Source organism: Mustela nivalis, assembly GCF_964662115.1.
Source record: "Mustela nivalis genome assembly, chromosome: 2".
Taxonomy (NCBI): domain Eukaryota; kingdom Metazoa; phylum Chordata; class Mammalia; order Carnivora; family Mustelidae; genus Mustela; species Mustela nivalis.
This window is the reverse complement of record NC_139021.1, coordinates 82242737-82268917: the sequence shown is the minus strand read 5'-3', so window position 1 is coordinate 82268917 and position 26181 is coordinate 82242737. Positions and strand designations below refer to the sequence as shown.

General features: G+C 41.5%; 1 protein-coding gene across 6 annotated transcripts in view; it reads left to right on the top strand.

Annotated features, from left to right (window-relative positions):
* LYN (LYN proto-oncogene, Src family tyrosine kinase) overlaps window positions 1-26181 on the top strand; it is a 118202-nt gene that overhangs the window by 48761 nt on the left and 43260 nt on the right. For 2 of the 6 annotated variants that reach the window (XM_082719204.1, XM_082719205.1), the window contains exons 2-8: window positions 6963-7036; window positions 9738-9783; window positions 10537-10642; window positions 12431-12529; window positions 12651-12754; window positions 13285-13434; window positions 14272-14424. In XM_082719204.1, coding sequence (XP_082575330.1) covers window positions 6968-7036; window positions 9738-9783; window positions 10537-10642; window positions 12431-12529; window positions 12651-12754; window positions 13285-13434; window positions 14272-14424 — 727 coding nt within the window. In that variant the 5' untranslated portion in view covers window positions 6963-6967. Of the gene's footprint in view, window positions 1-178; window positions 321-6962; window positions 7100-9737; window positions 9784-10536; window positions 10643-12430; window positions 12530-12650; window positions 12755-13284; window positions 13435-14271; window positions 14425-26181 lie in introns of those variants that run through there. The other 4 variants (XM_082719201.1, XM_082719202.1, XM_082719203.1 and 1 more) reach the window with 3 other exon arrangements.

Sequence of the window (26181 nt, the reverse complement as noted above, 5' to 3'; positions counted from 1 at the left end):
GAATGCTTGGATGGCTCAGTTGGTTAAGCCTCCGCCTTTGGCTCAGGTCATGATCCCAGGGTCCTGGGATGGAGCATGCATAGAGCTCCTCGCTCAGCAGGGAGTCTGCTTTTCCCTCTGCCTGCTGCTCCTCCTGCTTGTGCGCTCTCTGACAAATAAATAAATAAAATCTTAAAAAGAAGAAGAAGAGGAGGAGGAGGAAGAAGAAGAAGCAGCAGCCGCCGATGGATCAAGTTTCACTTTTACGTAAAACCTTTGATAGCCTGGCACAGGTTCACATCAGGGCTTGCTTTCCTCATCTGGGCAATGCCAGGGACAAAGTAAGTACTTACATGTTCTTCTCTTTTTTCCCTACCAGCACAGATATTTCCAGTAACTCCAGAATGGCCACTTGATATTGCAAGGTCAGGCAAAAAGTCGCTAACAAGAGAAAGATTTCAGAGCTCCCAGTGAGTCTTTGGATGAGTAATTGGCTTATTGCCGGAAAACTCAATGCAAATTGAAGCCGTCAGTTTGGGAAGTGGTAGTGAAATTCAATGCCCCCCAAAAGTTTCTAGTTTCTTTTTGGTGGCTGCTGAAATAAAGAGAGAAAATTTACAAGTCATAAGAAGAACCAAATATGATACCAACACAGTTTCTTTGTAGCATTTTGTAAAGGCTAGAAATAGAGGTTCTGAGAGGTTAAATTCTAGTAACTTTGTTTTTAAATTTTAAGATCTATGATTGTGTGGAATCATTGTATGTCATGTATGTGGAATGATCGTGTGTCAACACACGGATTCAGCTTCCATAGAGTAGCAAGTGCCCGCCCAGAAGTGAGGAGGAAGGGTGGGGGGTTGGGGGGAAGGTGGAAGAAAACCTTCCTTTAGAGGGTCCAAGTGGTCTGGGTGCCCCCCTGAGGGTGGTATGGAAGATGTGCTCCTACTGTTCCCTCTTTGGGGTGGGAGGGGGTTATATGTGTGCTTCTCAACAATGGGAGTGTTTCTCTTGCAATGTTGCAGGGAAAACTAGTACTTAGACCTCGTTTATTTATGTGTTTAACAAACATGTATATAGCTCTTACTGTGTGCTGTTTAAAGCATCCTTTTAAGCACTTTGCAAATATCAGCTAATTTAATTCATTTAATCATCATAACAATGCAACAAGCCAAAGTCATCTCCATTGTTCAGAAGGATATTGAGAGAGGGAGAGGTTTGGCAGTTTGCCAAAGATCATACAGTTAATGATTGATGGACCCAGGATTTGAGGTCTATAGTCCTTACTCCAAAATACTTTATAAATTGGAGTGTCTTCCTTAGCAGTTTTTAAGAGAGAACTTCTGTATAGGATCTTGTGGCTTTAAGTGGACTTTAGAACCTAACCACCAGGGTGGTGGGAATCCTTTCTTCTTCTGTGGATATGTGGATTGCTTTCATGTGGATATGTGTGTGTAACTATGTATATGTGCATTTTTCCAATCCATAATGATTAATGGTCAAGAATGCCCAAATTATATAAATCTCTTTTTAATTCACCCTGGTCTCAGAATAGAATAAGTCAGTTTGACCCAATCTAATGAACTCTGCCCTATTTATGGATGTCTAGATTGTCTCTCTGTGTAATACAAATAACATTCATGTGAACATCCTTGTGCCCTAATCAAGTGTATCTCAAGAACCAAACCTTTTTTAAACTCCTTACCGTAAAAAAAAAATAAACCTGACAGTCACATGAAGTGATGAATGTGTTAGCTAACTTGACTGTGGCCAGCACTTCACAATACATAGTTTATGAAATCACTATGTCATGTACCTTAAACTTACACAAAGTCATGTGTCAGTTTTAGCTCCATAAAGCTGGAGGGGAAAAAAAAGAACAAATCGATCCCCGGAAGTAGAATTCTGAGTGGACTGTTCCTTCTTTTTTGAGCACGTGGGTAATTGTAAGGCATTATTGGATCTGACCACAGGCAGCGGGGGTGATGAATGAAGACTCATACTTAGTCTTTTCTCCAAAATCTTTTTTTTTTTTAAATTAAGGTTTTGGTATTCTAAGTCCCTTCTGTGAGGATAAGCCTCCCAGTGGATATTTGTTCCAGTGACCAACAGACATTTTTGGGAAAGAAAAGTTACCCGCCTCCCATTTCCTGGATGTGTGGGTGGAAGTCCCTTTGTGAGCGAATGGTTGCCCAGCTGTTTGTGTCTCTCCAGACGGTATAGTGGAGCTCATGAAATGAATATCCCAGGACTGTATTTGCATGTCAACCCCCCTGTTATTATCATTATTAAATGAAGATCTCCACATAGGAAATGTGCCTTCATTTACTGCTAAAAAAAATTGAAGATATTGCCATAGGACTTGAAGATATTTACATCTGAAGGACTTGATGTAAAGCCCGTCATAAGAAACCTTAAGCATTTGTGCCGGGGCCTCGCCCTCCTCTGACAAGCTCGGGTCCACTTCCTCTTCCCTTCCTGAAAGCACCGTCACCCACCCTGTACTCTAGCTGTTCCTGACAGGAAACCTATTATAGCAAATCTGGTGCCCGCCATGTTACCCCATCTCCATTCCCTTCTTTTCCTGGGTTCAGTTTTTCCTGTTTTCATTTTTTAAAAACTCATTATTGTCCTTTTTTGGTGAAAGCATTTCAAGTCCTTCTGAGAAAGAAGCAAGCCACAAAAATAACCCCTTCATTGAACAGTGTTAGTACACAGATAAAGCACAAGTTTCAAAATAGCCATCATATGGCAAAATGGAGGGTGGAGCATGGACTTTGAGCTAAAGCTGTGTGTGAGTCCTGGAGCCAGCATTCCCCAGTGCTATGGGAACTGGTCATATGACCTCTGTAGGCCTCAGTGTACTCCTCTGTAGAGTGGGGTTAGTAATACCTGAGTCAGAGGGTTTCTTCAAGCCATAAATGAAGTGCTTAGAAAATGATTAATGTCTAATTAAAAAATACTAAGTGGCGAGTCATTGTACATTGTAGCTCATATCATTTGCAAAGGTATAACCACTTTCTGGTTTTTTTTGTTGGGGGTGCATTTTCTTTCTGATACCTTACCAGAGTAGAAAGCATTGGTAAACCTGGTCTGAGTTCATCCCTGTGTCACAACAAGGAGCTCTGTGAGCTTTCTTGCTGTACTGTGAACAACTGTAGGGTCCCAACCCAGAGCTCACTGCTGGGTGGGCAGTCAGCAGAGGGTGGCTCAGCCTGAGCGACCAAGGACGGATTCTCTGTGTGGAGTTCTCCACGTGGCGCAGTGTTATAATTATTTCCATCTATGGCCCATGCATTCGTTCTCAGAGATCCATGGTGGTGGGGAAGGGGAAATATGAAATAAGCATAAAGAAATGATAATCCATGGATTCTCTCCACCCTCACACATCTACCTGCTTTCTATTTCTATCCTTTGTCTTCTTCCCAGGGACCCTGCCCTTGGATAATCACCACTGTCTCTTTGTCTCATTCTCTCAGAGGTCTGGGTCGCAGATGTCCCTCTCTTCTCCCCTCTGGCTCTTACAGAGTTCTCTCTGGGAAGGAGTGATCTCATTGTATCATTTCCCTGGGTAACAAACTCTCCATGGCTTCCTACTGAAATCAAGTCTGAACTCCTTGGCATGATCTAGAAATAATAGCCCTCAGAGTACTTTTCTTACCTCATCCCCTATGACCCTGTGTACCCACGCATGTGCACACACACACACACACACACACACACACACACACAGCAGGGGTTTCTAACATTTTGAACAATTTTATGAAAAAAAAGTAGTATAATATTTCTTTATTTTCCCCCCACTCCAACATTTTATTTTGAAAATAACAAAGCCCCGGTGGCGGGGTGGGGGGAGATGAAAGAACATCCTCACCTAGATTCACTGATTTTTTTTTTTTTGATTCACTGATTTTTTTAATGTTATGCCACTTTTGTCTCCCCACTCCCTTGTCTTTTTCATCTTTGGCCAAAGTGTTGTAACTTGCAGACACCATGAGACTCCATCTCTGCACACAACTGTAGGCATCTCCTAAAATACGGACATTCTTCTGCACAACCACAGTGCTATATCATCATATCACCTATGAAACCCAGCAATTCCCTAACACCATGATCAAATATATTCAGATGTCCCCAATTATCCCAATCTGTGTCCTCCTCTACCCGCCCCCCCATCCAGGATTCATTCAATGTTCGCCCATTGTGTTTCTTTAATCTCTTAATTTTGAATAGTTCTGTCCTAGCCCTCCAACCCCCTTTTCAGAGTATCCAGGCTAGTTACAGACCATGGGCTTGGCTGATGATTTTGTTCCTCTGACCTCTGTGTTTCCTATAAACTAGAAGTTAGTTCTAGAGGTTTCTGTCCTTTCCTTTTTCTTGTCCGCGTTTTGCAAGGGGGTCTCAGGATAAGCATGTGGGAAGGCTGAGGGCAGCGGCCAGAGCGGGTCCATCCCTTCATTCCCGCCCCGCATGTCCCCTGAGCACCTGCTCTCCGCAGGTGCTCTGCAGTTGCTGGGAATACTGCCCGGAAGAAACGGGCTGGGGATCTCCCCATCTGCCTCAATTCTGGTAGGGACTGACCGGGAATTAGCCAAAATGTTATGGGATGTCGGTCACAATTTAAAAAAGAAGAGTGAAAAGCCTGCGGCATGGGCAGAGGGGTGATCTTTTCAGTAGGATCCTTAGTGAAGACTAGTCTGGGCAAATCACATTGTATCCAGATGGGGGTGGGAGTGAGGGACAGAGATGCAGAGACAGAGACACACTGAGAGGGAAAGAGAGAGAGAGAGAGAGACAGGAAGAGACAGAGACAGAGAGAGAGACAGAGAGATGGAGACAAGGAGAGATCCGGAGTGTGCTCTGCAGTGGGGCAGCTGGCCAGGCGACAAGAGAGTGAGTCCCCAGAGTGGGGGTGCATCAGTGTGAGGGGAAGAGCAACGGGCAGTGGCGGTCAGGTGGACCCTCCAGCGCTTCCTCTTGGAGCCAGCTGTGTGCTCAGCAGCCAGTTCCATTTTCCCTTCTTGAACAGCATCATCTTATTGAATGATCAGTGAAACAGCTTTTTGGGAAGTGGGTGGGGGTTGAGACTAGTGAAAAAGAGCTTGTCTGTTTAGTTACAGATCAGCTCTATAACCCATCTCGCTTATTTACAGATCAACTTAAAGCCCTTCTCCATTGCAGAAACTTTAGCTTATTTAAAAAAAAAAAAAAAAAGGCTGTTTTGAATCAAAGAAGCACTTGCTTCCCCTTTATTTTGGGAACTGCAGCTTACTAGTTTCGGAAAGAGGTGTGACTGTCCTTTAGAGGCGGTGTATCTCGGTGATGAGATGATAAACAAGTTGAAGGCTGCAGGCCCACTGGAATCCCGCAGGACAAGGTGCAGAATCCGACTGTGGCCTGTGGTTGACAGTCTGACAGTTGGACAGTTTGGAGATCTTGAGGTTTCCTAGAACAATTCCTCCTTCGGGAGTTATTTCCTGATTCCCACCACCGCCTCCCCAAACTCCGAGTCATCTCTCCCTCTAAAGTTCTAAGCAGTGGTCCCCCAGTGGCAGTGCTTCGGAATTCCACAGATTACGCCCCTCCCGGGGGAGGGAACATGATTGGGCCCCAAGGAATTAACTGGAATGCATCCAGGAAATCTGTTCTGTTGAGTTTGGTGAGCCTGGTGTTCCTTCAGCTTTTAGAACCACTGCCTTGCGAGATGTTCTAACGGAGCTCAAACAGATTTTTTTTTTTGTTTTTAATGTACAGATGAAGAGACTATGCTGTAAAGCAAGATTCATAACCTGATTTTAGTTTTTAAATTCATCTCTTTAGTCCCCAGAGTGCTTGGTGCAGTGCTCTATACATCCTAGTATTAACCAGAGAAACAAATAAAGGAGTTCAACGTTCGGAAGCACGGTTAATGTTGTTCTGCCCTGGTCAGGCGCCAGCCCCGGCTGTCACGTTCTTCCTCTGGGTTGGTAGGCACAGTCACAGTGTGCTGATGCCTTCATTTGTGTCTCCAGCTCCACCATCTCTCCTGGTTTCCACAGTCACATACCTTACTGGGAAGCCCACGGGAGCTGATCCGCTCATGTTCCTCCAGGCATCGCCTCTCCCACATCGGCATCTCCTCGTTTATTTCCAGTCTTGGTGGAGGGGCACTACCATTTTCCGAGGCCCCAAGCCACCTTCATTTGGAGGCAGGTTCTGCACCATCTAGCTCTTAATCATGCTGGCCTTTGACGCCTCAGCCCCCTCACTTGATCCTGTCCATTGTGTCCTCGTGCAATGACGAAGTAAGAAAAACAGCTCCCCAGCCTGGCACCCAAGGTGTGTTTCTGTGTCCATCCCAGCTCCTGGCCTTCCCTACCTGCTCCTGGCCTCCAGGGTTTCTCATCATAGACCTAGTTCCATGAAGGGATCTGTTTGAACCTGTTCCCCAAAGGAGTGAGATGAACCAGTTCCCCAGAGGCCAGTTAGGAAATAGTTCCCTGAACGGCCTTGTTATCTCTGGATCAGTATTTTGCATATGAAGTTCCTTCTTCCTGGAATCCCTTTACTGCCTCTGCCACGTGACTGTGACTGACATCCCTCCCATTGTGACTTATAGAGATTTTCTTGGGGATGTTTCCCCTCACTATCTCTTTTTCCACTTGCCTGAGTTAGGTACTCTTTTCTAGGTCCTGTGCATCCTCTGTCATTGATTCTACTATAATTTTAATTCTCGAATTTCTGTCACGAGAATAGGAGCAACTTTAGGGCATGAATGATGTCTTCTGACCTAAGATTGGTGCTCAATTAATAGTTGTTGAATGAATAAATGAATGAATGAATAAGCAAATGGGTATGTGAACTGTATTCACATTTGACTTTGTTAAGCTATCTATAATAAAAAATAAAAATGTATTATTTTTATTCTTCATGAATGGAGATATTTTGGTCGCTTGAAGCCATTTCTAAAATGGTAAAACAATGTCATTGCCTTTATATTCCTACAGGAAATATGGGATGTATAAAATCAAAAAGGAAAGACAATCTGAATGACGATGGAATAGATTTGAAGACTCAACCAGTACGTAATACTGACCGAACTATTTATGTGAGAGATCCAACGTCCAATAAACAGCAAAGGCCAGTAAGTAGATAGTCTCAGGGGAGAATTCCCACAGCAAGATCAACGCATGGCTGCTTAATTTAAACACCAAATCTGTAACATGTGCATGCAAAAAAATTACATCCATTTCTTGGGCCTCAAATAATTTTTGATTTGCTTTATAACTTAATCTTTTAAAGAGTTTGTAAACATTTTAGAGATTTTACCAGACCACTTGTTGTACGATTAATGGCCTTTGATCACCTTCTCATATGTAAAGAAAAAATCTTTCATATCACTGGTGCAAAGACCCAGTTTATATATATATATATATATATATATATATATATATAAAGATAAATTGATCTATTTGAACTTCTGTGACTTAGGATAGGTAGTGAGATTAGCGCAGTGGTCTGGAGGCAAAGGAAATTTTGGATTTGAGTCAGAAGCTAAAATAAATGCTGATATGCCCCTTGTAGTGTATCATATTTTATCCCATATTTTGTCATTCTTCAGTTAACTCCAAACAGTAGATTCTGAAGTTGTCATGACTTATTATAGAGAATTAAATGATTAAAAAAGTACACAGCTAATTCTGCCCCCTAACCTTGGACAAATATCTGTACCAGAAATTTCATATGAGTGATGTGCTATTCAATTCAGTTGGGCACTGCTTGGCCAAGGAAGACCTAATACTCTATCTAATTTCATGGAGAAGAGGACCAGAGCTTTGGATAGTTGCTATATTAAATGTAATTTACTTCCGATCTTTTATCCTTCCCATCAACATATATACATATATATATGTATACACACACACACACACGTATACACACATGTATGTCAAAGTCTCATGCCATTGCTGAAATTGAGAAGTTACTGTTGGCATTCTCAAACAGTGGAGATGAAAAGTGAATATATTATTGCTGTTAATTATTGTACATGATGTTTCTAGATAGATAAATTAATGTTATATAGAAAAAACCAAAAGGTATAAGACGATTGCTTTAATAATTTAGTGATATACATATAAATATAGTCTTTAATAACATTATATAAACCAGTATAAGTATAGGACTATATTACATAAAAATGCTTAATAGAAAAGAAAACGATTGGAAAAATTGGAGTCATAGGTGGTTTCCTCATTATAGACTTGAAGAGCTCTCATGGAAAGAATCTGGCTTTTCCTGATATCACGTGCTAGGTATTTTACTTGCTTAGAACCCAAGTTCTCTTTTTGAAATGATCAACGAGATACCTTGATTCAGAAAAACAAAGGCAAATCATATAAACGTGCCATTTTTCCTCCTCCTCAGAGTAAGGGAGGTTAAACATGGGGTTGGAAGGTGAAGTAGTAAACAGGTTTGCAATACGGCAGTCCCTCCTGGATTCCGTCTGTTAGTCTGTGCCTTCTCTGGCTGCCCTTGTTTCCTGCGCCCGGAGGGTTGCCTTATCCCATGGCCATAGATAACAGTCCCAGGTGTGGCCAGATGTACCAAAATTGGACGCCCTGGCTCCGCGACAGTGGAACTGTGATGAGCTGGTGAGGTGGGATTGATGAAATTCAGCAAAGCTCCGAGGAAAAGACATTTTAAGGAAAGAGTTAAATGGCAGATGAGTTGGCCTATATGTGTGTTGGTCTTCTAGAAAGTCTATTAAAACATTTGTAAATTAAGGACTCTTTGATATTTGACAATCAGCTTGCTGCTTTCAAAGTGATTTAATTAGTTTCTCATCTTCTGATTATTTCCTCTAAATCATTTATAATTGATCATGTAATCCTAATTATGCAAATCCCCATGATTAAAAAATCAGTGTAGGACTTCTTAAAGTAAGTATTTAAGGATAACACGGACCTCCGATTTTCAGATAGCAGGACACAGAATAATGTTCCTTCCCCCACTGGCCCAGCCTCATAATTGGAGATTTTATGGGCTTTCATCCGAAATTTAAATTAAAAAAATAATTTAAATTTCAGTGCAAACTGGTTTGGTCCATTCCTTTGAGCCACTAAATCAAAGGCAAAAGTTGCATGATTTGTGGATATAGGCCTTGGACAGTACTTTCCTGAAAAAGGGCCCACGAGGTCTTATCATCCTCCCCATGGTCACTGAGAGAAAAAGGAATTTGATTTGAAAGGTCATTGAGGTGGCCTTTTGTCCCACAGACCCTTCCTGCTAATCCACCTCGAAGCTGAAGTAACGGGACACCATCTGTCCCGTGACAGGAGCAGGGTCAGCCTTAGGAAGCCTGGATCCGTTAGGACCTATTCTCAGTGTCTAGTGACAGAACCCTGACTCATTTTCTGAACAAGTCTGGGAAACCCGGAGATCAGCAGTTCTGGCCAAAGTCCTACCAAGCCAGCAGGGGCTCAAGCCATTTCCATCTTTCACTCTGGGTTTCCATGCTGAGACTCCAGCCTTCACCTGCTCACTTCCTGCTACCCCCGACAAATGACTGCTTTTTAGAAGGGGGAGCCATTCTGCTGAGCTGTGTGGGATGGGGCGCAGCTCCGCAAAATGTTTGCTCTGTTCTTCTCTTCTTTCCGGCTTCCTCAATTAGTCGTTCTAAACCTCATTTGCTACTGTGAGAAAAATGACATAACACACGACGTGACTGTGAGGAAGAAAAGCTAAACGTCAAAATCCTTTTCCTAACCAATACTCTCTCGTAGGTTCCAGAATCTCAGCTTTTACCAGGACAGAGGTTTCAGACTAAAGGTATGTTTCCATAGCAACATGGTCGTTTTCCTTTCTTTACTGTTACAGATGCTGTAAGGGAGTCAGCGTGGGTGTTTTTATTTATACTTTCATTGCCAAAAAATACATGGGATATAAAATTTATCATTGTAACTATTTTTACGTGTCCAATTGAGTAGTTAAGTACATTCCGTTACTGGACAGCCAGCATCCCCATCCATCTCCAACTTCTTCATCTCCCTGAGCTGAAACTCTGTCCAAGTTTAACACGAACTCCCCGTCCCCCTACTCCCCTCAGCCCCTGCCAGCCACCATTCCACTGTCCGTCTCCATGCGTTTGGCCACTTCAGGTACCTCATAAAGTGTTTGTCTTTTCGTGTCTGGTGTATTTCACTCCTCATAATGTCTTCAGGGTTCATCCATGTTGAATGAGTCCTGTTGTGTGGACACACCGTATTTTGCTTATCCTCATTTGTCACTGAACATTTGGACTTTTCCTTTCAGCTCTTGAAAATAATGCTTCTCTGAACATGGCTATATCATTTCTGAAATACAGGGCGGGAATTAATTATAGTTGTAGGTCTATATGCCTGGGGATAACACAAACTGTATCCAGTGTGGTTAATACATTGTTTACTGTAGACCATGTGGGGCTGTGAGCCCCACTAGGCAGGAAACACATGTCATCATGCATCTTTTGTGCCAGCTAAAGACTTGTTAAAACGTTTCCATTGATGGATTCTTGAAGGTCTTCCCTTTCGTCCTTCCTTATAGATCCGGAGGAGCAAGGAGACATCGTGATAGCCTTGTACCCCTATGATGGCATCCATCCAGATGACTTGTCTTTCAAGAAAGGAGAGAAGATGAAGGTCCTGGAGGAGTAAGTATGCCCACACACCCTGTGCCTGCTGGCCCTTTACTCAGGCTCCTGAGTCCTGGCCCCTTCCTTCTGCTCCCAGCAGCATAGCAGCAACAAGCAGCCTCGAAGCCTCCTTGCTGCTAGCAGCGCTTTGGGAGTGCAAGGATTGGGGCCACAGGAATCTTCTCTCACATTCTTCAGTTTTCCCTTTGAATAAAGACACTGGTTTCTTTCCTTATCCATCTGTGCCAGCTTAAGAAGTTTGTGTCTGTGGGAATTTGCGTGTTATTTTAATGCCATGTTTATCTAGTTATATTGCTCAAATTCAGACTGGGTTTATGGGTCTGACTTAGTTTGATTTGTAAGGGCACTGTGCTGAAGCAGCCATCATTTTGGAAAAGCCCCTACTCAGCAGTTGTAGTCCTTCTGCAAGACACTTAGACGTCGTCATGTCCTTGGTCCACCCTTCCCCCTGCCTTACTGACTCACAGGCCTGTGGCTCAGACCACAGGGACTTGGAACTGAGAACAAGGATTTCCCAAGGATTTCCCCCTAATCTTGCATTCGTTGTCATCCTGGCCCCACCCACCAGGGTTGGAGGAGGGAGACTCCTTAGTAAGTACAAGGTACTAAGTGGTTAAGAGGAGTTGCTGCTTACTGGTGAGTGTGAACTCCTGCCTAATCCTGGCCCTGCCTCTTGAGCGCTGTGTGACCTTGATAAGCCACGTCTGCTCCGTGCCTTCATTTTTTCACTTAGGAAATGGGAGCAGCAGCGGCCGTGTCATGGGGTTGATGTGACAATGTGGTGTGTGTGCATGTATGTGAACACAGCATAGACGTACAGTAGGCAGCAGCTCTGTGTCCGTGTGGCTGTCCTTCACGTCTTGCAAACGAGAAGCCCGACTGTGTGTGGGAATTTGAACATCATAGTTGAGGCTCATGGGGACCCTTCCATTCCTGCCTCCTGCCTCAGCCCCAGCCTCCTCCTCGGCTCCATGTTGAGGGCAAGAACGTGGGAATGAGCCTACCTGCTTGGGATTAGTTTTGGTTTTCCATTTCTTTTCTTCACAGCCTCTCTCTATTGATATTAGATGTTTCAACAAAGGAGTTTATAATATGAGAGCTATGCTTTGTTGTTCCCTTGCATCCCGTTTCTATAAGGATCCCACAGCATTTCTTAGAGATCCTGAGGGAAATTACAAACATGTTGCTTCTGCAAGATAGGAACCATTTTTACCAACTCTTGTGTGTGCAGCGCTGAGCACAGGGACTCAGTTGTGAAGCTGTTTCCCTTTGCCTTAGTCTCTAAACATAGTTTTTTTTTTTTTTTTTTTTTTTTTTAAGATTTTATTTATTTATTTGACAGAGAGAGAAATCACAAGTAGGCAGAGAGTCAGGCAGAGAGAGAGAGAGAAGCAGGCTCCCGCTGAGCAAAGAGCCCGATGCGGGGCTCGATCCCAGGACACCGAGATCATGACCTGAGCCGAAGGCAGCGGCTTAATCCACTGAGCCACCCAGGCGCCCCTCTAAACATAGTTTTATTTCAGCAAAAGGAGTGAATTTTTCTGCTGGATTCTGGGGTTCCAGGGATCTTCCCGTATTCCCTTACCCCCCAAAACAGACACCTTCAGACAGTTGCTATTTGCAGTTCTTGACTCATCGGATACACACACTTATTTCTTTAAAAACTTAAAAAAAAAAAAAAGTAATCTACCCACAAGCCCAAGGACAAGAGTCCCATGCTTTACCAACAGAGCCAGCCAGGTGCCCCTGGACACAAATGCTTTTTGATGTCTGTTTCTCTTCCAGGCATGGAGAATGGTGGAAAGCTAAATCCCTTTCAACAAAGAGAGAAGGGTTCATCCCCAGCAACTACGTCGCCAAAGTCAACACCCTGGAAACAGAAGAGTGAGTCCTTACCCATTGTCATCTTGGATGGCTTTGCTTGCTGCCTGGGCTTTCTTATGCATTCGTACCTTTTTCCTTCCCTGGAGCATAACATCCATGAAATGTAACAATGTCTTCTCAGGTGGTTTTTCAAGGACATAACCAGGAAGGATGCAGAAAGGCAGCTGCTGGCACCAGGGAACGGTCCTGGAGCTTTTCTGATCAGAGAAAGCGAAACCTTAAAAGGTAAGAAGTGGTTTAAGTCCCCCTCTAAATGACTATTTAGAAATTCATTCTTAGAAACTAGCATAATATATCTTTTTTTAAGAAAAAGATACATTATATTCTGGTAGTGGAAGCTTTAATGGCTTGATAACAAATAAACTCAATAGTGTTGCTATGAAAAGTACCATAGCAGACATAATTATGGCCATTTCTCACCATGCTTTAAGTTTGTTGCGGAGCTTCTTACATTATGATTGAGAGTAAATCTTGAAATTTTAAGAGAAAGAAAATCAAAATGACTTTTCAATTCAGTGAAATAATAAAAAAAAAACTAGCACAAAGAAGGAAAACAGTGTGTTGGTAAGCTTCATAGCAACAAAATGGTAGCTTCATTTGTCAAGTAGACTTCTTATAGGACTTAAATTATGCACTACATACATACTTATTTTACATTTTGCATATTTTATTGCAAATTGTGTACCATGGTGTTTATAAGGCAGATCTTACTTATAAAATATAAGCATAATCTTTCCTTGTGCTTTCCCCCACAGGAAGCTACTCTCTTTCTGTCAGAGATTACGACCCTGTGCATGGTGATGTTATTAAGCACTACAAAATTAGAAGTCTGGACAATGGAGGGTATTACATTTCTCCACGAATCACTTTCCCTTGTATCAGTGACATGATTAAACATTACCAAAGTAAGTAAAAACTAAAGGTCGGACAAGACAAAACAGATTTATTATGAAATGCAGGGTTCAAACTCTTTTTTATATTAAAATTCTTCTACCTTACATTTCTTTTGGATGAAGTTGGAAGATCATATTCTGTAATTGATTCTAAATTAATCTATAATTACCTATGCATGTGAATTCAGAATGGATCTTAGTGAATAATTATCCCAGTTCTTCCCACCCAATCCGTGCTGTTTGACAGTTAATGTTCCAAAACTGAGAAGAGAAAAATGAATATTCTTTTCATGTAGTGCATATTTTTACAACACATCTTTAAATATTTGGAATCAGAATGCAGATTTGCAGATCTGTGTCTTTATATATATGTGTGTGTGTGTATATGTGTGTAAAAGTAATCCATAGTCTGGGTAAAAGAAAACAGAAATAACAATGACAGGAAAATATTTACAGGTGACGAGTCCATGGTCCTCTGTCTCCAGCGCTTCTCAGTTTGCCCTGTGAAGCCAAACCCATGGGTGGCCTTTAGGTTCATTCCCGGTGTGATTGAAGTCGGTTGTGGTGGGTAGCTGCTGGTACTGTTTACTTCTGCCACCCACTCTCAAGGGATACACATTGTAGGTTTGCAAACAGTACTAATGGATAAAATCAAGTATTTTCAGAATTGTCTTTCAGGTAAGAATTTCCAAAATCACGATTATACAAAAGATACCCCCATAGAATTTTAGGTTCACAGACTACATTGAGCTGGAAATGATCCCACTAGTAGCCAAAATTTCTTCCTAGATACTGGTAAATTACAAAGTAGGACATTTTGTAACTTTTTTCCCCCCTCTTTCACATTAGAGCAGTCGGATGGCTTATGCAGAAGATTGGAAAAGGCATGCATTAGCCCCAAACCACAAAAGCCGTGGGACAAAGATGCCTGGGAGATCCCACGGGATTCCATCAAGTTGGTGAAAAGGCTCGGTGCTGGGCAGTTCGGGGAAGTCTGGATGGGTGAGTGTGGGGCTCTGGAGGAGGCAACCAGGGAATTAAGGGCTCAAGCCAATGTCCATCCGTGTTCTCAGGCAAACATTAAACCATGTCCGAAGCATCACTTCTTTTGTTTTGCTCTGCCCACGTGGCACCAAGGGCTACAGAATGGTTTGATCGGACTCTCTTCCTTGTAACGCTCCTCTTTTAAAAAATTTTCTAAAAAACAACTTTTTAAAATTTTTAGTGAATTACAGTTGACACACAATGTTATGTTCGTTTCAGATGTATAACAGTGATTTGACAATTCTGTATGTTGTGCTTTGCTCACCCCGAGAAGTGTAGTAGCCACCTGTCACCATATGACATTATTACAGTGTTATTGACTCTGTCTTCCGTGCTGTACTTTTCATCCTGGGAACTTAATTGTTTTATAACTGGATGTTCATATCTCTTTCTCTCTGTCTCCTGCTTCACTTCTCCTCCCTGCCTACCCCCCGCCATTGTAGCTCTTTTAGAATGAACGTTTATAAGGAAGAGGACAGTGGGTTTTTATCCTGATGTTCTGTCTACTTGTTCATGATTCTCTCATCACCAGATTCTCAGTACACATATTTTAAGGGCAAGAAATTGGTTTCCATCTCAGGGAAAATTATATTTGGGGTGAGGATTGTCCTTACTAGTGGGCCTAATTGGAAGCATCAATTTATTGCACTTTCTCACCAAGAAAGCTTCTAAAGATGCTCCAGGTGCTGCCGTTAATGAATCCTTCCTTACGTTAAGTCCCGCCTTCTTAGGCTGACGAGAGATAATGACGAAATTAGAGCAGTGACTTCTCCAGGGATTTATCCCCCCGTGCCTTTTATAAAGTTTTTGTAGTGAATGTGAATTTTTTTTTTCTTTTGTGATAGAATTTTTAAAACCCTTTTTAAAAAAGTCATGCTCTCCTCGAGGTTCTAACTGAAAAACGCCGTTGCTCTTGTGAAGGATAACCTGTGGGGTCGCACACATTCTTACTAGATCACCTTATCCATGCCAGCGCTGAGTGAAAAGCAGCTGTGATTTCCAGAGAGATGAAGGGGAGGCAGCTTTTAACCCCGTGCAGTCCCAGCCGAGCAGAAGCTAGAGACTCAGCCTGCTGTGACCATGTAGGCACCTGCATCCAGGGGTCTGTCGAGGGAGAGGTTTCTCCTCTAACATGTTTGCCTCTGGGATTGCCATGTTGCCTCCTTTGTCCTGTTGCTGTTGCTTTAGCTGAAGCATCTTTTAAATACGGCAGATACTGAACCAGAGGAGAATGAGCTCTCGCCGCACTGCTTGTGAACTTGTTAAGGAATCCAGGTAAATGATTATTACACAATTGGACAGTCTTCATTTTTGCTTGGCATATTCCAGAACCAGTCAGTAGCCCCCGTCAGGCACGCCATCCCAGTCAGCAGATTCGTCGGTGTGAGTGTGCTCTCGGGACACGGCCGCTTCTCATTCGCACTCTGTGGCCCAGGTCATAGAATCAAACCTCGCCTTTACCTGCCTGCCCTTTTGCTTTTTATTGAGGTAACATTTGTGTCACATAAAATCAGTAATTTTAAAGTAAACGATTCAGTGACATTTACTACATTCACATTGTTGTGTAACCACCACCTCCATCTAGTTCCAGAATAGGTTCATCTCCCCATAAGGAAGCACTGTACCCGTGAAGCAGTTATTCCCCATTTTTCCTTCCCCGGTCCCCCCAGACCCTGGCAGCCACCATTCTACTTTCTGTCTCAATGAACTTGACTAGTCTAGGTCCCTCATGGAAGTGGAATCATAGTTCATTTGCCCTTGTGACTGGCTTATGTCACTTAACAGAATATCCTTGAAGCTCATCCATGTTGTAGCATATGTCAGAATTTATCTTTTTTTTATGGCCGAATAATGTCCTACCGTATGGCTACACCACACTTTATTTATTTATCTGCCATTGGATATTTGGGTTGTTTCTACCTTTTGGCTTTTGTGAATAGTGCTGCTGCAAATATTCATGTACAAGTTGTGTAGACAAATGATTTTATTTCTCTTGGGTGTGTATGTTCTTGTAGAAGTGAAATTGCCGAGTCAGACAGTAATTCTATCATTAAATTTTTGAGGGATCATCAAGCTGTTATCTGCTCATTAAAAAAGAAAAAAGCCACCTCCTTTATTCCTCTGAGGTATTTGTATTTATTTCTTAATATGTTTTTTTTCTTGCAAATCCACAGGGGAGGGGTTGAAATTGTATAACAAACAGTGCAGACCCTTCACCTGGATCCACCAGTTCGTAGTTTGCTCTATTTGCTTTTTCTCTCTTCTACATACACACACATACACACATGTACTTTATTTTTCTTGTTGTTGTTGAACCACTTGAGAGTGAGTTGCAGATGTGATGACTTTTCACCCCTAAATACTGAAATATGTGTCTCCTAAGAGCAGGACCATTATCTTAGATGATGCATTGTCCACGTTTAGCAATCTAACATGGATACATACTATCGCCAGTACAGAGTCTAGAATTTCTTTCGTTGGCCCAGGAATTCCCTTGAGCTCCTAGGATCATGTGTTTGCATCGAGTTGACATGTCTTCACTATCCTCTAATCTGGAACAGTTCCTCAGTCATTCTTCATCCTTTATGATACTGACATTTTACAGAACATGGGTCAGTTGCTCTGTAGAATGTTCCTTGTTTGGATTTCTCCAGGGTTTGGCTCAGGCGATGCCTTTGTGTATGAATAGTATCCGAGTAGTTAGCGATGTTCTGTCCTCAGGGCATCTACCAGGAGGCTCGAAATATTAGTTGGTCCCATTATTGCTCATGGTCTGTTTGGTTTTAAGGAGGTCTGCCAGATTTCTCCATTATATATATTACTTTTTAGTTCCTTTTCATGATTAATTAATAGTCTGTGGGGAGATCGTTTAAGATCATACAAATATCCTCTGCTCCAAAAGAACTTTCATCACATGGTTTCAGCATTATCTGCTCATGTTGAGTTCTCTTTCTTCTTAGAAGCTATCACTTCTCTAAGGAGAAGCTGCCCCTGTGTTTCTTCATTCTCCCCCAAACATGTCTTCTCTCGCCCACTGGCTCACTGACGGAACCAGATACCTGCTTTCTCCCTCCGGCCATCGGAGTGCTCTTTCCTCCCTGTATTTACCATGTCTTTGAGTGGGAGGAGGCGATGAAGTGGGGGACGAGGGAGAAGGACAGGAGGAGAAGAGGAAGCTGTGCATTGTTCACTGGCCCCCTTCTAGGTCCATACTCATCGATTATCCCTCATAGTCACCACAGTAACACTGTGCGATAGGAATTATTGTAATCATTTGTAATCTAGAGCAAGGACTCTAGATTCAGACAAGTGTCTTGCCCAAAGTCATTCAAGGCAGTGAAGAAGCCAGTTGCTTTGGCATCCCAGAGACCTGGACTCTCTTGCTTGCTAATAAGCTATTTACACAAATTAATTTGACCTCCTCACTTTCCTCATCCGTAAAATGGGTAAGCAGCCACCTTCTCAGTTGCTGAAAAGAGAATGAGATTTATATAGCTGTTGTGTTTCTTATACAATATGGTTCTGTGCACTCTAGTTTTATTTTCTTTATTTTATTATATTTGACCATAGTCACTGGAAGCTATATATTTCAGTGGATTTTCCCCAATTTCAGTCATGAGTTCAAACTATGAATAACCCAGTTAGACCTTCCTGTGAATATTTGCCAGCAAAGGAATTGCATACCTGTCATGAAGAGAAAAGTAGAGGCAGCTTAAGGGGGTGTATTCATCTGCTATAAAACAGTAACCCTGCATATGAAGTGATGGTTTGGAGTTTAGTTCCAGCCTCCTCATGTTCAGCTGTGAAGCTAGGATAAAGGCATCAAATGACATGCTTTTTGTACCGGCGAGATAAGGAGAAGAACCGCTAGTCTGGGAAGTTATTGCTTTGAGGGGAAGAGACTATGCTAGTCCTTTTGTGTTTTCTTAAAATTTTCTTCTTTTTTAAATATTAAAGATCTTATTCTTTACTTATTTCTCAGAGAGAGAGAGAGAGAGCACAAGCAGAGGGAGTGGCGGGCAGAGGACCGCTGAGACTCACTGCTGAGCAAGGACCACCCCTCCACCCCCGCCACTTTTACCCCCACCCCAGACTCTGGACTCAGTCCCAGGACCCTGGGATCATGACCTGAGCCGAAGACAGATGCTTAACCCAGTGAGCCACCCAGGTGCCCCTTCTTAAAATTTTCTTGAGCACTACTGGCTCAAGAAATCCCTTTGGTAATCTCTTTGCCACCTTGGCCATGGTGGTGGTCACAGAGGCCATTTGCCAGCCCAGCTCAGCCAGAGAAACTGACGAGGGGGTGAGCTACCATAGCACGGGGGTGAGGGAGGGCACAAGCCTGAGTCACCGGCTCACAGTACATTTCTGTCCTGAGTGGCCCAAGCATCACCTGCAGATCAAGCTCATTGGTCCTTCTGAGATTAGGAAAAACCTCGATGTCCAATTCCAGATACACAAGATCCTCCTGCCCGTTTCTCACCTTTTCCTGTTCCTGCACTTCCACTGGCCACCTGATAAGTCTTCACTCCGATTTTAGAGAACATTATTTAGCATGTGCCCAGGTGGAGGGAGAAACTGAGCTTTAGAGGAGAGGAGAAATGTGGCATTGGAAAATACGTAATTGTTCTCTCTAGAGTGTTATTTGGATTTAAACTGTTTGAAAGAGGTAAATATCTGGTGAAAATTCATCATTTGAATAGATTACTAATAATTGTGTTTGTGGGTGGGTAAAATGCATATAATATAAAAATTTCCATCTCAGTCATTTTTAAGTGTACAATTTCAGTACTGTTACGGACATTCCCATTAGACAGCCAATTTCCAAAGCTCTTTTTGTCTTGCAAAATTGAGCTTCTTTACTCTTTAAACAACAGTTCCCCTTAATGCTCTTCACAGACCCTGTCAACCACCATTCTACTTTCTGTTTTTGTAAATATGACCAGCCTCAGTACCTCAAATAAGCAGAATCATAAAGCATGTATTTCGTGTGACTGGCTTCTTTCACTTAGCACGGCCTCCACGTTCATCCATGTTGTAGCCTGTGACAGAATTTCTTTCCATTCTAAAGCTGACTTACATTCCATTGTATGTATATACCATGTTTTGTTGATCCGTTCATCCACTGGTAGACACTGGGTTGATTCCACCTTTTTGGCTATTGTGAATAATGCTGCTATGCATGCACAAATGTCTCTTTGAGACCCTGCTCCCAATTCTTTGGGGTATATACCCAGGAGTGGGATCACTGGATCACAGGGAAATGCTGTATTTAATTTTTCTGAGGAACTGCCATACTGTTTTCCGTGGTGGCTACACTTTACATTCCTACCAACAGTGCACAAGGATTCTGATCTCTCCACACCTTCACCAGCACTTACCCTTTACTTCTCTCTCTCTCTCTCTTTTGCTTTTCTAAGGTAGCCATCCTAATGGGTGTTAGTTGTATCTTACTGTGGTTTTGATTTGCATTTCCCCAGTGATTAGTTATGTTGAGCATATGTGTTTATCTTTTCGTGTGTTTACTGGCCATTTATATATCTTCTTTGGTGAAATATCTTTTCAAGTCCTTTGCTCAGGTTTCAGTCGGGTTGTTTGATTTGCTAATAATGTTTTACAAGACAGAGGTAGCAGAAGCTCATCTAAAAACATATAGTACAACCTAGCTTTTGTAGGTATTGTGTGAGGATCAAATGAGGTGATTCAGGTAAGCGCTTAGTTGACAGCATTCAGAGAACTATTGTTATTATTAAATACTGAATTTTTTTATAAAGAAAGTATGGTAACATTAGTGCAAAGACTGAAATAGGAAAGATTACCCAGGATTTCCTCACTCAACAAAGTTTCTTGTTTTTTTTTTTAAAGATTTATTTATTTATTTGAGAGAGAGAGCGAGCTCACACATGCATGTATGTGTGCACAAGTGTGGGGAGGGGTAGTGGGAGAGAATCTTCAAGCAGACTCCCTGCTGAGTGTGGAGCCCCATGTAGGGCTCAATCACACAACGAAAGAGATGTTAACCTGAGCTGAAACCAAGAGTCAGACATTTAACTGACTGAGCAACACAGGTACCCCTGTTTCTTGGGGTTTTTTAATTAAACTTTTTATTTTGAGATATTATAGGTTTATATGCAATTGTAAGAAATGATACAGAAATTAAAACAGGTCCATTCAAACACTTTTACATGAATATTTGTGAGAATATTATTATTCATAATCATTAAGGAGTGTAAAAAGGGGTGTCTGGGTGGCTCAGTGGGTTAAGCCTCTGCCTTTGGCTTAGGTCCTGATCCCTGGGATCAAGCCCTACATTGGGGGGGGTTCCCTGCTCAGCAGGGCTCCTGTTCCCCACCCCAGCTCCCTGCCTGCCTCTCTGCCTACTGTGATCTCTGTCAAGCAAATAAAATCTTAAAAAAAAAAAAAAAAAGAATGTAAACAACCCACATGTCCATCAGTTGAATGGATAGACAAAATGTGATGTATCCATACCATGGAATATTATTCAGCAATAAAAAGAAATAAAGTACTGACACATGCTACAATGTGGCTAACCCTTGAAAACACTATGTTGAATGACAGAGGCCAGACAGACAGAAAGGACCACATATTGTGTGATTCCATGTATGTGAAATGTTGTGAATAGGCAAATCTGTAAAGACAAAGGAAATGAGTGGTTGCCTCAAGTGAGAGACTGGAAGGATGGGGGTATGACTGTCAGTGGATATGGGGTTTCTTTTGGGGGTGATGCAGATGTTTCAATAATTGTGCTCTTGGGCTCACAACTCTGAATATATGGGAACCAATGAATTATATAATTTAAATGGGCCCGTGGTATGGTATATGGATTATATTTCAACAAAGCTTTCATATATATGATATAGATATAGATATATATATTACAGAGAGATCCCTTGTAATCTTTATCCAGTTTTCCCAGTACTAACATCTTGCAAAACTGCAGTATGATATCATAGCCAGGACACTGACATTGATGATTATTTTTTAATTGTGCTTTTCTCTTTCTAGTCTTGTATTAAAGAAAGGAAGGAAGAGGAGGTAGTAACAGGGTGGGGCAGGAAGGGAGGAAAGAAGGAAGAAAGGAAAAGAAAGAAAAGAACAACATTGAAATTTTGATCTGGGCTCTTTTGTAGATACAGTTTTGGGAATTTGGCTGTCAGGGAGCTCTTCCTTAGCTCTTGAAATAACGTCAGTATGTTGTGCATTTAGCAGAAGAATACCGGGAATAAAACCAAAAGAATAATGATTGTGACATTATATTATGCATCAGAGGTCAAAGATGCCCCCTCTTCTAGGCGTGTCCGTGTGTCTCAGTCCAGCTGTGTGAGGGCTGGTGTAATAGCAAAGTCTGCCATTTAGAACTGCCTGAATTTTGTTTTTATTTCTCTTTTTATTTCTCTGTTTTATTTCTCAAGAGATGGGCAGGACAGTTTTTCTCAATGATAGAAAAAGAAGAACAAATTAAAAATGATATTCCTGTTAACCAAGTAAATTAATGTTTTTGTGAAGCTTGAGGTTCATAGACCACCAGTCACATTTATGGTCCAGATCTTTTTGGTCTGAAATGCAGTGAAAAATACTAGGAAGTGACCTGTTCTGGGGGAGGAGGGGTGGGGATAAAAGAAAGGAGTTTCTCCCTCAAGCTGTTTCCTCTCGTTCGTGTGATCCTCTTGACATCTGGCTTGGTGACACGTTCCCCCCCCGCCTCCCCCGTGGATTATTGGATTCCAAGGGAACTGACTGGTCAGTGAAGCCAAGGATGATGTTTCCTGTTACCACTTGGTCTATGAAGAGACTTTATAGAAAAAAGGGAACTTGTTTTCAATTGAATTTTGCTTAATATATTGTCATTTGAACAACTACGTTGAAATTAATCACCAACCAACTTGCAAAATCAACCCTGTGCATCTTTTTTAAAAACCAGCTTTCATTTTGTGGTACTTAGGTGCTCTTTAGCAAATTAGTCACCCCTGAAAATTTGAGAGCTTTCTCAAATTGTCACCCCAACTTTCTTCAACTGTGCCAAAGTGGTACTCTTCAAGATATTCTTTACTTTCAAATGATTTTAAAAAAAAATTGCAATCTGTAATGCCAACCCAAATCTCCATGACTAGGTTAATTGAACCTACACCCTACTGGAGAATATCTTTGTAAAGTATGACTCAATCCGTAGCTCCAAATAAAAATCATACCTTTAGTGCAAGTTGGAAACCTGCCCTGTTGTTTAAATCCCACAGCCCCAAGACACCAGTAAAGGGGAGTTGTTGCCATTCTTGAGCTCTGCTCGACACAGCTGTTTTAGTCACTGTTCATCTCAAACTCCTTATCAGCACTTTTAATATCTTTAGCAGCAGTGCTGTTTCCTGGTAACTTTTCCCCTACCCTTGGAACGCATTTTTTCCTTCATCCTTTACCCATAATTTTATATGATGCAAAAGTCTCAGTGAATTCCATTGTTTGATGACAGAGAGAGACAGAGAGAGAGAACAGTTTTGTTTCTTTTGCTTTTATTGCTGTGTAATATAACAAGCAGACTGGAAAGTATATACAACACAAATACTCAATATCACAAATAATCACAAAAGGACAACTGGTGCGGTCGATACTGACTGAGATAACATGCTGGAAACTTGCCAGCACCCAAAAGACCCCACTTACCCCTTCCCAACCCCTTCCCAACCCCAACCTCACCGTCCCCCAAAGGCAGCTGCCATTCTGACTTTTGTGGCAATTTCCATTTCTTTACACTTCTGCTACTTTTGTATGTGGGAGTGTGCATCCTCAAACAATGTAGTTTAGTTTTGCCTGTTTTTAAACTTTATGTGAATGAATCCTACCAAATGGACTCTTATATTAGTCGTGCCTCTTGTGTTCAGCATTATCCTTAGGAGATTCATCCATGTTTTGGGGGTGTCGCTAGAGTTCGTTTACCTTCGTTGCTCTATAGGGCCGTGTTATATCTGTACATACATAGTACGGTGGCTTATCCATTGATTTCACTGTTTATTGATGGAACTGGACATGTTCCCAGTTTTAAGCCTCTATGAACAATTCTGCCAAGAACATTTTCGTACTGGTGCGAGGGTACATGGTTTTCTCTAGGGTGGCCAGGAATTCTTTTGCTGGATCATGGGAGTATGAATCTTCCGCTCTCCTAAATACTGCCAACTCTGTTTCCAAACTGCTTGTCCCAGCAAAATGTTCAAGAGATCTCAGTGTGCCATTTCCTGATCAACAGAATTGTATCTAGAAGGAGGTGGGCCGCAGGTCAGCACAGCCTTTGGGGTGTGTGTGTGTGTGTGTGTATGTGGTTACTCAAGGTAATTGCACTTGAAAGAAGGCAGCTCTGTCAACATCCGTTATGGGCCCCTGGGAATGTTGGGAAAGATAGAAGCTTACCAGCTGAACTTCACTGATGTTCAGAAAAGAGCACAGATGAAGGCAGCCTAGGGTCGTGTGCTCACCAGCACTCACATGGTCAGTGGTTGATATCTGGGTGGTGGTGTGTCTTCCTATGGCTTTGTTTGTATGTCTCTGATTACTAATAAGATTGAGTTCTTTTTACATGTTTCTTAGCCATTGGGACTTCTTTTTTTTTTTTAATTTAAATTCAATTAATTAACACATAGTGTATTGTTAGTTGCAGAGGTAGAGTTCATGATTCATCAGTCTTATATAACACCCAGTGTCCATTACATCACTTGCCCTACTTAAGGTCCATCACCCAGTGGACTTCTTTTTAAAATGTCTGTGCAAGTCTTTGCCTATTTTCCAATTTTTCTTATTGATTTATAGGAATTCTTTATATATTCTGGACACTAGTCCTTTGTCATTTACATGTGTCAAGAATGTATTTTCTTGCTGTTTTGCCACTGGTACAATCATGTAACTGAGGATCCATGTATAAATTTTTTTTTTGCATTTTATGTAATTTATTTCTTGTATTTGTTATTGGAGGATAGTTGGCACACAATGTTATATTGCTTGTCGATGCACAAAATAGTGATTTGACCATTCTGTGTATTACTCACTGCTCACCCTGGTAAGTGCAGTCACCATCTGTCACCACGTAATGTAATTACAATATTATCGACAATATTCCCTGTGCTCTCCTTTTCATCTCTGTGACTTACATATTTTATAACTGGACGTTGTACCTCTTTATTCTCTACACTTATTCCTTCCTCACACTCCTTCCCCTCTGGCAACCATCAGTTTGTTCTCTGTTGAGCCTATTTTTTGTTGTTGTTTGTTTGTTCATTTGTTTTGTTTTTTTAGATTCCACATCTAAGAGAATCATACAGTATTTGTCTTTCTTTGTCTGACATATTTCACTTAGCATAATGCTCTCTAGGTCCATTTATGCTGTCGCTGATGGCAAGATCTAATCTTTTTTATGGCCGAGTAAATTCCTGTGTGTGTGTACGTGTGTGTGTGTGTGTGTACGTGTGTCTACCACTTCCTAATCTATTCATCTACTGATGGACACTTAGGTTGCTTCCATATCTTGGCTATTGTAAATAATTCTGTAAGAAACATAGGCATGCATTTGTCTTTTACAATTCGTGTTTCATTTTCTCTGGGTAAATACCCAAAAGTGGAGTTGCTGGATCATACGGTATTTCTATTTTTAATTTTTTGAGAAACCTCCATGCTGTATTCCACAGTGGCTGCAGAAATTTACATCCCTACCCACAGTGCATGAGGGTTCCTTTTTCTCCACATCCTCACCAACACTTACTGTTTCTTGTCTTTTTGATACTAGCCATTCTGACAGGTATCAGAATGTGAAGTGAGATCTAACTGTAGTTTTGATTTGCATTTTCCTGTTAATTAGTGATGTTGAGCATCTTTTCATATGTCTGTAAGTCTTTGAAAAAATGTCTGTTCAGGTCCCCTACCCATTTTTAATCAGATTATTTGGTTTTTCTGGTGTTGAGCTTTAGAAGTTTCTTATATATTTGAATATTAACCCCTTATTGGATATATCACTTGCAAATATCTTCTCCCATTGAGTAGCTGTCTTTTCATTTTGTTGATGGTTTCCTTTGCTATGCAAAAGCTGTTTATTTTGATGTAGTCCCTGTAGATTAGTTTTGCTTTTGTTTTCCTTTCCTGAGGAGACATTTTTATAACTATGCTGTGAAGGCTGATGTCCAAGTGTTGACTGGCTATATTTTCTTTTAGGAGTTTTATAGTTTTAGGTCTTATATCTAAGTCTTTAATCCATTTTGAGTTTACTTTTGTGTATGGTATAAGAAAGTATTCCAGTTTCATTGTTTTGTCTGTAGCTGTCCAATTCTCTTAACTCCATTTATTATAAAAACTACCTTTTCTCCATTGTATAAATTCTTGCCTTCTTTGTCATAGATTAATTGACCATACAAGTATGAGTTTATTTCTGGGCTCTCTATTCTGTTCTGTTGATGTGTATGTCTGTTTTTGTGCCAGTACCATACTGTTTTGATTACTATAACTTTATGCTATACCTTGAAACCTGGGATTGTGATGCCTCCAGCTTTGTTTTTTCTCAGGATTGCTTTGGCTATTCAGGGTCTTTTGTGGTTCCGTACAAATTTTCAGGTTATTTGTTCCACTTCTATAAAAAATGTTATTGGCATTTTGATTGAGATTACATTGAATCTGTAGATTGCTTTGCATAGTAAGTTCATTTTAACAATATTAATTCTTCTAATC